A 14,714-nucleotide genomic window follows, 5' to 3' on the forward strand; every position below is an offset into this window, starting at 1 on the left:
TGTACAGATCTGTCCCAATGGGACCCACTATACAATAACTCATCGATGAACAAACACTGCAGTTTTAATATATTTAATAACTTTATTCATGCACTACTCCACGTTTTACAAGTCATGGCTTTTACCAACGTTTGGCTATTTATGTCTCTTAGTTTGAAATCATGCTGAAAGATAAGACAGCCAAAACTCATTAGTTTAGAATAAATACCTTAGGTCAACATGTACTCATTACCAAATATGCCTCTTTACATCTCTGGACATGTGTCTATCCATGAAGACTGAAAGCATTAACATGATGCAAAGTGTAATAAGACGTTTGGGTAACAGCTGTGACCAGCTTAGGCACCGATGTTTATGAGGATTTATCAATGTGTTACACGCTGCACCAAACTGAACCAGACACACATCACACGGTCGAAAATGAGTTTTTTGCATAAAAGGAAAGTACATTTAACTTAAATATTCTTAAGTTAAACAATTCTCCCTCCTAGAATATGTACTAGTGATGCATGCTTCGATTACATTTCTGTTGCCAATACTGTATATATTTCAAATAATGGTGTCAATGATTGTATAGATACAACCCTTCTTGTCAAAAAACTTGCCAGCAATATAATTATTTTTCCATTATCCAGGTTGATGAATTGACTATAAACAAACTCAAAGAAGGTCTATGCTAAAAAGAAATATTGTTGCAATATTGCCTGGAAATATTTTCTCAAGTCCTTCTGAAATGTTTAACAGATGAATTATGACCGAGATGAAAATAGCCATGTTATATAAGTGGAGGACGAGTGTGAACCACTTGAGGACTTGTGCTGAGAGTGACGATGGAATATGAGTAAACATCAAAGTCTCATATATTAAATTGGTTTCTTATCGTCAACTAGTTAGACACTGCATTTTTTGTTCTTTCATACTAATTTAATACCTTCATAAATGACATCCCAGTGCACTTAACTTTCAAAAGCATCTTTACAAGATTTTGTGAATACAATTTAAAAAATATACAACGAGAAGCTGAAAGGCAATTTGAGTCTTTGGAATCTGGAGTTATCGTGATTGAAATTCAAAACCACTCTTTGTATACGGCAACCTTAAAGTGAAGTAAAATTGGCAGTGTAGGTTAATTCAGTCCCGGTTTGCTACAGTTAATATACAACAACTCCTGCATGCTGAGGTGGCGTTTCTCAGCATGTACTTTATACATTTATACAAGCAGATTCACACACTAATGCAAAGCACTCACACAAACAGTGTTCAATACATCCAATTTCAGTATGAATTCATAAGTTGGGTAAAAAAAAAAAAAAAAAATTGTAATTTCCAGATAGGTTTCCAAGTACCCTGCTCATGACGTTAAAGACACTACAGTATAAACAAGTACATAAAACCAACCGAGGACAAAAACTAAAAGCCAGTCTTCTGTCGGACGTTGTTCGTCGAGGCAAAGTTCAGCTCTCCAGTCGCTTCTTACGCATCTTTCACAACTGGCACCTCGTCCTGCTTCCGCTCGGTCATCCGGGCACATCGTGGACAAGTTGTTGAGTTGTCATAGTAACAATCTCTGAAGAGACAGAAAACGCCAACATTTTACATTATAATAATGGTGTACATTTGAGTAATTTGTTTGTTTTTCCATTTAAAAAAAAAAGAGGATAGTTTAGTGTTTGCAATTGTACTGTTTTGCTATCTACAATAAGTTGAGTGGGACACGCGTGTCTTTGGTGTTTCTCCGTATGCAGTTTGAAGGAGTGTTAACTGGTGATCTTAGATGAGAATACACAACACGACTGGATGTCTTTGGGGTTAGTAGTAGCTCGACTCAAAACGAGTTAAAGACAAGTCTAGAGACATTTTGTACCCGATACCTCAACGCTACATTCACATTGTCTGCTGTATATTTCGGTTTGACGAGTTGGTGGTGACTCACCTGTGGAACACAGCAGAGCAGTCATGGCAGACAGAGGTATGGCTGTCAAAAGGGAACAGTATGTCTCCTTCCTTACACAGCTCACACACAAATCCTTTGGCCTGACAACGCTACACAAAAGCGTGCGCACACACACACACACACACACACACACACACAAACAAACAGAATGGGACAGAAACTCAGAGTTTATGGGAAGTTACAAGTTCTCAACTCCTGAAGCAAAGAATAAAATTGTCAATAAATGAGTATTGCCTTATAGTATACATTACAATATTATGGTATGTGTGATACATGCACAATAAACACGCTTACTAACCAATAGAAGTCATTAGCATTGTTCTTTGTGCTTCATGTAAGAGCTCACCTCACAGTCTAGTTTGATGTGCTTAGCAAACGTGGTGTGGACCTCTGTGAGGGAACAGCTGAGTCTGCCACTGGAGATGTCGATCAAATCCTGTAGTGAGTACATATCGTCGTTCTCCACAAAATGTTGTCGATCTTGAAGCTGGGGAACACAAATACAAAATAAAATATTTAAAATACATTTAATGTAAATTGTATTTCAGCAATGGAAAAGTTGTGATTTACAGCTTACTCCTTGATGAGACATACTAGATCCAAGCTGGGATCTTCACATACCATTTATTTGTGTTCATTTCAGAAACTAATATCACTGTGCAGCTGACGATGCTTGTGATTAAAGTTTCTGTCCTACAACAAAGTAAAGAGTTACTCCACCTGGTGGCTCAGTGCTCTCTGATACACAGTCAATCTAGTCCACACAAGACACTTTACCCTGAGCTGCTCCCTGTCGCTGTGTGGACGGTGTATGAATGTAACATGACTGCAAGTTGCTTTGGATAAAAGTGTCAGCTAAATGAAATGTAATGTAATATACAGTAACACTGAACATAGTGATAACATTTCAGAGTTAATGCAACTCTGGTAAGAGTTATTTCTCTCCACTGAGAAGTGTATAAATAACACTACAAGTGTTATTTATATTTGACACTCGGAGTAAAGAAAATAATAACTCTTACCAGAGTTGCGTTAACTCTGAAATGTTAACACTATGTTCAGTGTTACTTTAACACAAATTGAGACTGCCAATTTTACTATGTGGGAGTCCAATGCACATCATCCAGCTTTTCATAAAGGGTCAAAGTCCCAACACAAATTCTAAAAAGTATTTTAGCCGATACTAAACCTCTACCAACAACAGTCACGTTTTTATTTGTATCGATTTTTATCACACTTTTCTCGCCACAACACATCCACGTTGTTTGATGACACCTCAAAGCTTTTATAACTACGGCCTTTTGATTGTTCTGACTGCAAATTTAAATAATAACAAACATTTTACAAAAAAAGGTCCTCTAAATAATTCAGTCATCGGGCCCTAATAATAGTAATAACAACTTTACATTGTCATTATATATAATATGGTTAAAGTCATTCATGAACCAACTTCCTTTTTTTTTATTATCGTGTGCTCTGCTGAGCTTTGAGTCTGTTCCATGATTCTGTTCCATGATTCTGTTCCATGAGTCTGTTCCATGAGTCTGTTCCATGAGTCTGTTCCATGAGTCTGTTCCATGAGTCTGTTCCATGATTCTGTTCCATGAGTCTGTTCCATGAGTCTGTTCCATGAGTCTGTTCCATGATTCTGTTCCATGAGTCTGTTCCTTCCTCTACCTGGTTGTCATGATCCTAAAATTATAACTTCTATAGATATCTGCCATAAATATCATGATACCCGATACCAGAATTCAATACAATAAATACTGGTATATTTATGTACAGTAATAATAAAATAAAAAACATTGTTTAAAGCCGAAGACGGTCTCAAAAGCTCTGCAATTTACCGCCACTCGCTGTGAGAGCACTGTGCGGCGCATTGCGTGCAGACAGCATCACTCCAATCTCAGAAACGCCGGCCGGCCAGTTGACCCCCCCCCCCCCCTACCCCAAAACAAAAACTCTTCGGATCCACACTATTCACGTGGATGACCTATTTTGATTTCAAAACGGCGAATTTCGCCAAAAGGTGACAAGTTCGCAGGTATGTGGTTACATATTATGCCACTAAATATTACTTTGAACTCCGCCATGAAAAGTCCATTTGCAAAAAAAGAAGTAGCTCACCTGTAGTAATATCCGAGCCTCCATGGCCTCCTTACAGGTAATAAAATAAGGTTTCATCAACAAAATATCCTGACGGAGTTTCTGTGAAGGAAAAAACCCAAACACACAATACACATTACTGTCAGTCTCACTTCATGAACAGAGATGCAGAGGGTTTTACTTCTCAGTGCTAGCAGTCTCAGCATAAAATCAACTGATGCAAAACGATGACATTGTGTTTTTAATGTAACAGCAACTAACTATAGTCAAAGCGTTACATTATTTTAGAAGTGGTTCTGGGATTAAATTTATTTCGATTGACATACACTGAGATCTTTCATTTACAAACTCTGCAGATTCCTGCGAGGGGTTAACTCGTGCCTTGAAAACAGCTACCCACCCTGATCTCGACCAGTTCCTCCACAAAGTTGAAGAGCAGCGGGTTGATTTCTTTGAGCTTCAGCACAGGTCGTGAGATCATCAGAGCCAGGTAGCGCATTGAGGAGCGACACACCTGAAACAGAGAACCTGTCAGAACACAGACGGCCCTGACTCCCGTGAGCATAGATGTTGGACTGGAAAAGCCTCTCTATAGCCGCAGAAGACACAGTGGGACTACTTTTAAAGGCTGTATAAAAATCCTCGTGACTATTAAAGTGACCGTGACATGTAAAAGCTAATGTGAATCTTATTTGATGATTCTGTAATAAAAACCTGTGCGGTTCAGATATTCATAAGTATTAAGTTTAGGCGTACAGTTGCCTATTTGAATCTCTTCACAATAACAATAACATTGTTTGTCAAATGAATACAGACCCCTATCTCCCAAATTAAATTATACTTTGATAGAGTCAGAAATTGATGACTGGATATTCCAAAAAGTTCTGTTGTAGAGGTCGAGGGTAACCTTGCGCGATTCAAACTCCCAGTTGTGGATGACACGGGCTGGGACGATGGCCGTGTCATTCCAGTGGCATGTGCTGCAGTAATACTGGCCTGTGTAGTCACACTGTCGGGCTTCACTCGGCACGCCCCCTACAAGATCAATATTGCACACAGTACAGTCAAACACACAGAAAAGCAACATATATACATTTAAAATGTTATGATTAGATATGATTTAAATGTCAAAGAGGGTAAAGATTCCCTCAAAATTATGGTTTGTGTCAATTAGTATATTTTTGACACTCAGTATTTTCAATTATAGCAATATGTCGATGGCTATAAAGTAACTTTATTTACATCTGTGTGCAAATACCTATCAAGCAAACATATGTTCAAGTAGTCTAGATGTTGCTTTTAGATCCTCCGTTTCCCCATTTCAACTTACTAGACATAAATCAACACAATCAATGTGTACTCACTTAGTGAAATAGGTGTGCGACATTCTGCACAGCGGTAGTCTTGTCGGTCTAGTCCAATCTCAGGGCAGATGCTGAGCTCGAACTCCGACAGGTGGCTGACCTTTGACCTGACACAGGGCTTGGTGATCAAGTTCATACACTTACTATGGCAACGATAATAGCAACCTGAAACAAGAGAGGGATAATCACATGGCACACAATGTCACTACCCCAATACACAATGGGTTTGCTATCAATGGCAGGTTGACGAGTTAAAAGGTCTACAAAGATCCTCCCACTGAGTCCACCATTCAGGAAATATATTCTGAGAAAATTAAATGGACCTGACAATATAATATGAAAAATACATTTAACACAAAGTGAAAATAAATGTCTGCTTCTTCAAGAATTCTGATTATAAGGTCAGAACCTTTTGCCATCTCTGATTGGTTCTGATATGTTGTGCAGCAGCTTTGATAGATACAAAATATATATATATTTTCAGATAGAGATCTTGTATGGAGGACTGAGGTTTAAAAAATCTTCCCTCTTAAACCACCCTATTCAATGCACAATGGGATGTTTTATAATTTTGGGAATACAATATCTCCACAGTGCTATGCTATATCAGACTGATGCATTGTATACTGTGTCTCACCTGTGCAGGTATACCAAGTCTGGATAAGGCCCCAGATGATAGTGCTACATTTGTCACAGGTCTGTTTCACGCTCTTGCTCTTTTCCTTGGCAAAGCGGTGCTCCAGTAGGATTCTCAGATTAGGCTCATCCTCCCCAGGCTCCTTTTCAGGGTAGAAACACAATTCCAAGATCACGAACACAGCATCTCTTGATGCATTGATGCAGTGCGGTTGTTCACTGTGGACGAGCTAAATCACTTTTTTGTATGTTTATAGTAATCAGTAAAAAATATTACCAGCATGCCATCTGGGTAGTGTGATCAGTGATACTGCAGGTTTTGTGAAGATGGAGAAATGAATGAGCCATTCAGACAGAGAGAGAGTTGCTCCTCAAGAAGATATATTTATGGCTTGGTCTGGCTGTAAAAATTGGGCCATTTGAAGATTGAGCAGTTTTTTTGCAGGAAGTTGTTCTCCACAAACTTGTTCTCCATCCTATCAGGCTCCAAGAATGTCTGTAATGTCTGCTCTTATGTATCACTCACAGTAATGGCTATAAAGGCCAAAAGGAACAGTGAAGAACCTCTGACAGGCACCACCTCTAAACTACAGGCCAACTGCAGATTTAAACTTTCCCCCAAAACTATAGCACCTCCAGATGATGGGATTAATTTTCATGCAATCATCAAAATGCACTTCAATATAGCATTAGTTTCAGGAAATGCGTTGCCAGAAATACAGTAAAAAAAATTGGTCAATTATTATGAAGTTCTACTCATTGCCCCCCAGCTTCAACAACTACATGATGATGTTATGCACTTCTCCTTTCACTCCTCAGGTCCAACCTTAAGTTCCTGTAGCTTGAGACGAAGGTGGATAAGTTTAACTACAGTGTCCTTTTGTCTCTCAGAGTGTTCTGGCAGCTCCAGAATCAGCTTTTTACACTCCTCTATGGCCATCTTCAGCTGTTCAATGTCGGGAGCCACAATCGAACCCTGAAACAGGTGAATAAGAGCAAAAGCATGGACATAAAATAAAATAGGTTGTCCTGAAATAAAGTACTCTATGTTTAACAATAAAAAGGTACTTTGGACTTGAGGAACAATACTTTACTTACCATAGGCCTTGAGAAGTGGTCCTCAGCTAGACCGAGGTCCATTGTTCGGTCTGAAATGTGGGTTCTGGTCCCAGGGAACAGTTCAGGCCTTGATTCTAAAGAAAGGGAAACATGTTATTAATCTCTGTTCTTCTTGTGAGCAGAGACACTTTGGTGTGGTAAATGCACTCGGTCATGCGTGGCAATGTCACAGGACTGAGGCCCCTCATAACAAACCTACGCTCTGACTCTCCACTCAGGAAACATGGACAGAGGACAAAAGCTTGAAATGGACAACTGAAGAAATCCCATTGTCATCCCCTTACGATTCCTGGCAATGTGTAACTCATGCAGGTGACAAGACAGACTCCTACTGTGTCTGTGAATCTGCACATCAGCTCGATGAATGAACTTTGGAGCGCTGATGACATTTGCAGCTAAATAGTTTACAATCTGTAACGTAACTATTGACATGGTATGCTTACAGATCAATTAAACCACAGCGCTAAGAAGCAAGGCTTCCTGTGGTCACTTCAAGTCCTGACAAATGTGAAATTAATCGATCTCCATTAGTCACATGACTTTAACAATTGGCCTAACCTTTTTGTTTGTCCTTGTGTGCAATTATTTACAAATATCTGTAAGAGTTTAAATTTCCATAAATATCATTAAGTGATGAAAATATTACTTGCATGTTATAAGTATTATGACTTGCATTTCGATTTTCACAAAAAGAAAAAAATGTAACTGAGAAATCAAAAAATTAAAGAAAACATATCTGAAAAGGCTTTTCTTTGAATTATAATCTTTCGAATGATACAGAGTAAACCACGCTAATCACATATTCTGACAAACACTCCTTCATACTGAAAAAGTGCAGACTTGTGAAAAAGGAAGTTGGAAATACGATAGCTGAAACAGAGGAAACAAAAAACAAGTGTAAGCAGTACTTCAGTGACACTTCCTGTATTCTGGGATTTGGGAATTAAAGACATTTGTACGACAATCATTTTGAAAGACAAGCCTGACACACTTCATTGTCTTTACTCTGTCACTGAGAAACTGAATTCACCTAAGATGTTTTTTTCTGAGGTGTATTCAGGTAACAACAATTTACTCACACCAGTCCTGTGTGTTTTTTTCTATCCGTGTAAGGATCCATTCTAAACTAGCTTCAAACTTTTTAACCTGCGTAAATATCTGAGAAATAATTTGTTAAAGTGAGTTTCACTAGGGAGTCACTGCCCCAGTCAGTGATCGTAGCACATAGTGGCCTCACTGCATTTGGCACTGTAAGGGAAGCAAACCTACATCTGCAAGTAGATGACAATTAAAAAAGCAAAAAACAAAGATTGGAGACTGCAGCACCCATATACTCATGACAGGCCAGTCAAGGAACATTTGATAATTTGCACGACAATGACTAAAAATGATTCCTAATGAACTGGCCTCTTGCCAGTCTACCAAAACAAACGTCATTTAAGAGCAAAACAAAATACTGAAACGGCTAAAAAACAGTTTCGATATTCTGCTAGGAGCTCACCCTCACCATTTTATCACCTGCACTTATACATGTCAGAACATATTTTCTGCTATTTCGGTGGAAAGTGAAACAGGTCAAATAGCGTTGTGTTGTGCTTGTATTTTTCTATTTCTCTACAGTGAAATGTAGCATGCGACATAAATGGTCTGGTTGCAGCATGGACTAATGTATACTGGATTTATTCTTTCTAACGTCTGTGTGACCTGTGAAGTGCAGTATGAGTTGCCGCAGTCACCAGAATAGATTTTGGTTTCATTTCAACCATGTTTTCCCGGTTTCTATTTTTCAATTAGTGTAGCACTGATGCTGCAGGACCAAAACTATCCAATGATGAGGTTCAATAAATGATGTCCATATGACTTCACGTTTACAACACTATTTATTTTCCCCAAGCAGGTATGAAAGTGACCTTAAAGTGAGGTCTTATTCTACACTTGAGACAGTTGTGTTGTGATTTTCCTGCAAAGAACTTTACCGTGCAGTGGGGGTGTCTTGCCTCCTTGGAGAACATCTTCATCATCTCCACGATCAAAGGGATTGAGGCGGGTTTGTCGGAAGATTGCAAGTTTATCATCATACGCCATTTCATCGGCTACATCTGAAGAAGAGAAAGTACATTAGTCACACTGAATGGTTGATTGGTTTATTTTCTCTTGTGTTTATGAATTAAAGAAAGACGGCAATACATTTGGCATCCTCTCATGGCAGCCAGATAACTAATGTGTTTGCATTGGTATTGTGTGTGATACTATTCAGATCCAATTATGCCACTTCTAACCAGTAAACCTCTTTCAACCTGGTCATAACTCAGACTCTTAAACCGTGGTAGTCTTCATCAGGGTTACCTCAAACTTTACTTGTAAATAGGCTCTTTTTGCTACAATTGGAAAATGTACTGCTATGTCAAAACGTTTAGAAAGTGGTCCACAGTTATTTTACAAACAAAAATATCCCGACTTAAACATGATCTGCTTTCAATAACCAACAAGGAATGGAGGCTTTTTAGAGCCATTAATGGTAAATCTTAATACATCTAATAAAGTAGCTAACTGATAATTAGAAACCTTCCTGTGACTGTATTCAAATTTAATCTGGGAATTAAATTACTAGTGTTTTTGGGATGCTTATTAAAATAGCATTCAAATTAAAACCACAGCCAAAAGTAAAGTGCACAATTCAGATAGCTGTTAGATAACAACATGACTGTCACGTGGAAGTTGCATAGCGGGTTAGCAGGAAGTCACTTCTCAATAAGTATCCAAAAACAGACATTTAATTCACCATTTATACATTTAATCGCCGAGCTTGTTCACCTTGTATTGAGTCAAGCATGAAAACACAGCAAAGCCTGAGAAGCGTCATGAACACACATTGAAGGCTCACCTCACCGACTGTTACCAATCAGGCAATCAGGGTTGTTGTTGTCAGCCAGACTCCCAATAAAGCGGTAACAGCAGCTTTTGTGTTTCAAGCATTAATGGTAAACATGTTAGATATTCATTGTGAATAAGTTATATGTTACCAATATAAAAAGGGCACGTCAACATTAATGCATAGATATCAGATAGCAGACAGGCTAACGTTAGCTAACGAGCTTGAAAAACAAAACAAACATCTTCTGGGACGCAAGTGGGTTCTCGGTCTGGTCAAAAGCGTACCCCGTTGTCCACCATATTTATCACTAAGTACTCGGCAGCTGTAAAATATGTGTAACGGTCGACGCTTGCGCTATCGATGAACAGTTCTACCACGAGTGCAACCAGTGTTGTGTTCCTGTCCGCAACATTATAGGGATTAAAGCGTCAAGTCATCCATTGTTTAAAAAAATTCAACTTCCGGTTTGTATTTTCAAAATAAACTAGTTTATACAATTGTATCAATTGGCCAGCGTTGCAAGATAGAGCATATTCAGTATGGTTTTAAGGAAATTCCATGAATTCACGTAGCTTGTCATCTTGTCTGTAAACATACTGCAATGAGCGCTTAAAATGTACTGAAAATGTACAACACAGTTTACGTTATACATTTATATTTGATCTGGAATATAGCCGACTAACTTGAAATGTAAATGCGTGTGTAGAATGGCATTATAACCTCTATTCTTTAACTGGGCTTTGCTAATTATTTATTTGTATTTATTCTGCAACATTGCATGTGTAAATAACTAAAGCAACCTCGAGTAATATAAGTTGTAAAGCATATGTATATAATAAAGTCATCCATATTATTAAGTGTATTGTCATCAGCCATGAAGTCTTCTGGGGTAAAAGACTGCTTCCTGGTCTTTATAATTAATTTTTAGAAATATTTGAACATTTCCATGCTCTGTTTTTTTATTAGATTGTATATATTGAGCATTTCTTCATACTTAATATGTTATGTTTACTCTACAACCTTCCTTGCTGCTGCAAACAATTTTCCTGATGAATAAAGTATATCTATATCCATCCATCATCCAAACCACTTCTCCTTTTTTAGGGTCGCAGGGCGCTGGAGCCGATCCCAGCTGACATTAGCTGACATTGGGCAAAGGCAGGGTTCACCATGGAGAGGTCGCCAGTCCATCTCAGGGCACATATAGAGAAAGACAACCATTCACATTCACACCGACAGGCAATTTAGAATTCAATTAACCTGACATGTCTTTGCACTGTGGGAGGAAGCGGAGAACCCGGAGGGAACCCACACTGCTACGGGGAGAACATGCAACTCCACACAGAAGGACCACCCAGACCTGGAACCGAACCCGTGGCCCTCTTGCTGTGAGGCGACCATGCAAGCCACTACACCGCCGCTTCACTGTGAACTAAGCTGTTTTGTTCACAGTGGAGCTATAAGGAAATTAGCCATAACTGCAATTTCAGACCTCGTTGCAAACAATACAGTCACAGTAAGGACTCATATGTAATATAACAAATTAGATCAGATGATGTTGTAGCCTGATGCATTTAAATATCTCATCGTCCATAATGAATCATAAACAATCACATGCCGAGTGGCATGTCACAGCTGTTCCTGTTGATTATCGCAACCATGAAGTTCAGTTCCCACTGATGTGCAAAGTAAAGAGGGAGAGAGCTGTGTGACCAGTAAGGTCTTAAATAGTGACAACTGTAAATGAATAAACCAAATTAGTACAGACAGTCTGAACATCATGTCGCCTCCCTTTCTCGTATAACGCACTTGCAGGATACAATTTGGCCCATAGGAGTGCTGCTTCTTATGCAGATGGACATATTTCTGGCTTACCTTTTTGGTTACATTATAAAACATTTTAAAAAATCGAACATTGCTCATTTAAGGTTCATACTTGTATTTTGGGTCTCTCGAACCATTACATGCCTCAACATAGTGTCAGAATATGCATTAACCTTTGTCTAAAAAGCCCTGTTTAACACCTGTCGGATAAACTAGGACTAGACACTTCTTATATTTGGTATAAATATGGAATTGTTGTTCAAGCCAGAGAACAATAGAGCTATAAAACAATATTTCCATCCAACATGTCTGACCAAATAGGAAGCTTTCAACTGAGAGTATTTCAGAAAAGGTTGGCATGCTTATTGAGCATATTAAATGTGTTCTTGTAACACCAAACGTAGCCACATAGGACAAGGGCCACAAAGGCTGAGGCTAAACCAACAGGTGCATTTTAAACACCGAGCCTGATTATGGAATTAGTTGAAGGAAGATCCAGCCAAAAGGGCTGCGTTGACAAACATTACACCTTATGCTACAATCACTCAAGAGCAGCGTAAAGTGAAAATTATTGACTCGTTTTTATTAAAACAGCTCTATTCACAAAATGAATGGTTAATGAATAAACCATCTGTGTAAAATATAGTCTCTGCTTGTTTTCCTCTGATTTCAGTTGTTGTTATGTTCCATCTTTAATCCTTAATGTTTTGGAGTAAATGTAACCTGCCAGCAGGGCCGGAGTGGGGCCACTTTTCAGCCCGGGAATTTCAGGCTCAAGACCAGCCCACTTTTTTCATGGTATAGTGGAAATTGGATAAATGAAGCAACAGTTCAGCTCTTACTATCCTGTAGTTCTTTTATTAATACCATGGTCCAACAAATAATGTAACGGTTAAATACAACAGAAATAATCCACTTAAGATGAGAAGTTAACAAAAAATATGCACAACATTAGAAAAGGCAGAAGTGCGTAGCAGGGGTGTCGGACTCAGATGAGGCAGTAGGCCAGATTTGTTGGAGTGAGACCTCATGGGGGCCGTCATGGTCATGGTCATTATCATTTTTCTGCATGAGTATTATATAGTGGTGATTTACAACACCCACTTCTGAGCAAACAATGCATATTGGTTCATCAAGTACTCTTCTGCTCTTTCTTAGAATATATAAATGTAATTCATATAGTTTCCACTGTTATCCTCTCTCGCTGTCCCATGGCCTCCTCATTGCAAATGTCGGGCTCATCATTTTCAGCAGGAGACTGTTTTATCTGCTGCTCCGAAGCTACAAAGAAAAATTAAGTCATATTACTGCATACTTCAATATTATATACCAATATTTGCAAAATATTTGCAAAGTCTATGGATCGCCATATTTTGGGTGATATAAAAAGGCTAATATTTTAATTCAATTCAATATTTTGCTTGAGAATAGGTTGACAACGCTACAATGATATTAATCAAGGCTACAACGTTAGCCGAATAGTTATGTTGCTAATCATGAGGCCTTTGTCTCTCTTTACCAGTTGCCACTTGTGTTTGTCCTCGTGAAAATAAATCTGTAAGCTTGGCACATTTGGCAGCATCCTCCTCCAATGCCTTTCTTTTTTTCAACCTGGCTTTTCCAGCCCCTCCTGCCCTCTTCCTCCCGTCCATCCTCCCTGACGCGTATCGTTGCGGTCGGGCCGGCCCAGCTATCCGTAGCTGAGAAAACTTTTTGGAAAAGACGGCTAAGGACCGAACCAACTCTATTTTGGAGGGGTGAAGTTCTCTCCCAAATTGAGTTGGTTGAGTTCCATAATGGACTGAACCAACTGTATTATTTGGGAGGGGTGAACTTCCTCGCATGGTACAACCCATGCAGAGGCTGCGGTGTCAGAATGCGGAACGTGTGTAGCCCACTTTAAGAGAAGATGGACTAACGTGACAAATGTCAACAAATAAAATTCTCGACCGGCCCAGAAGTGAAGCGGCCCACCGGGAACTCTCCCGATTCTCCCGATTACCCACCCCGGGCCTGGGTGTGTGTATATATATATACTGTATATACACATATATATGCATATATATGTATATATATATATATATATATATACACACACATGTATACATATGTGTATATATATACACATATATATGTATATATATTATATACAGTATATATATACACACACCTATGTAATGCTTGACCTACATTTCTAACTTTTATTCTCTGAAAACATGTTATTCTCCTCAGTTTGCTTGTGTCCCCTTTGTTGTTATTGTTGTTTTTTGTCCCAGTCTTACTTTGTATAGATTATTGGGTTGTATTCATGTACTTTTCTACACAATAGAAATACTTTAATAATTGAACTGTGTTATCGGATCGTCGAACATTGCACTTATTTGCTGTTAATGTTAATTTCACTCAAATTAAGCTTAATGTGATGGTAAGACAGGACAGCGAAAAACATATTTTTCCAAAACACATTAAGGGATGAAAAGATCAATCAATTAATCGACAACCTTTTACTATTTTATAATTAGTAATGGATAAAATTCTGTAGTTCAAGGCTTTGCTGCAGGCTGAGCCCTTCTGATAATACAGCAACACAGGATTACAAGCCTGGAGAATGGTGACACGTTGAAGTTGGAATCAGATACTTTTTTGTTCATGTGCTGCCAGAAGTACAGTTTCAGCCTCAGGTTGTACCTGCAGTGAATCAACCACCAAGAACCAGGTCATGAGTATCGGAGGTGAGTGCAAAGGAAATAACACAAAAATCTTTTCAGGCGACATTTATAAGATGTGTTAAACTCTAGCACTGAACATAACATTGACTAAAGCAGATTACTGGACA

General features: G+C 38.7%; 1 protein-coding gene across 2 annotated transcripts; it reads right to left on the reverse strand.

Annotated features, from left to right (window-relative positions):
• Positions 1-57: 57 nt before the first annotated feature.
• On the reverse strand, positions 58-10,450 carry def8 (differentially expressed in FDCP 8 homolog). 2 transcript variants are annotated; one of them, XM_056413395.1, is made up of 12 exons: positions 10,064-10,450; positions 9,156-9,278; positions 7,159-7,253; positions 6,887-7,036; positions 6,062-6,203; positions 5,425-5,589; positions 4,968-5,095; positions 4,461-4,574; positions 4,082-4,162; positions 2,301-2,441; positions 1,934-2,043; positions 58-1,567 (listed from the first exon to the last, which is right to left on the reverse strand). In XM_056413395.1, exons 2-12 carry the CDS (start codon positions 9,262-9,264, stop codon positions 1,474-1,476), a joined length of 1,329 nt encoding a protein of 442 aa, XP_056269370.1. In that variant the 5' UTR covers positions 9,265-9,278; positions 10,064-10,450; the 3' UTR covers positions 58-1,473. The 2 variants fall into 2 exon arrangements, with proteins under 2 accessions (XP_056269370.1, XP_056269371.1); XM_056413396.1 differs by lacking the exon at positions 58-1,567 and having other exon boundaries at positions 2,306-2,441.
• Positions 10,451-14,714: the final 4,264 nt, after the last annotated feature.

This window comes from Pseudoliparis swirei, chromosome 4, assembly GCF_029220125.1.
Source record: "Pseudoliparis swirei isolate HS2019 ecotype Mariana Trench chromosome 4, NWPU_hadal_v1, whole genome shotgun sequence".
Lineage (NCBI taxonomy): Eukaryota > Metazoa > Chordata > Actinopteri > Perciformes > Liparidae > Pseudoliparis > Pseudoliparis swirei.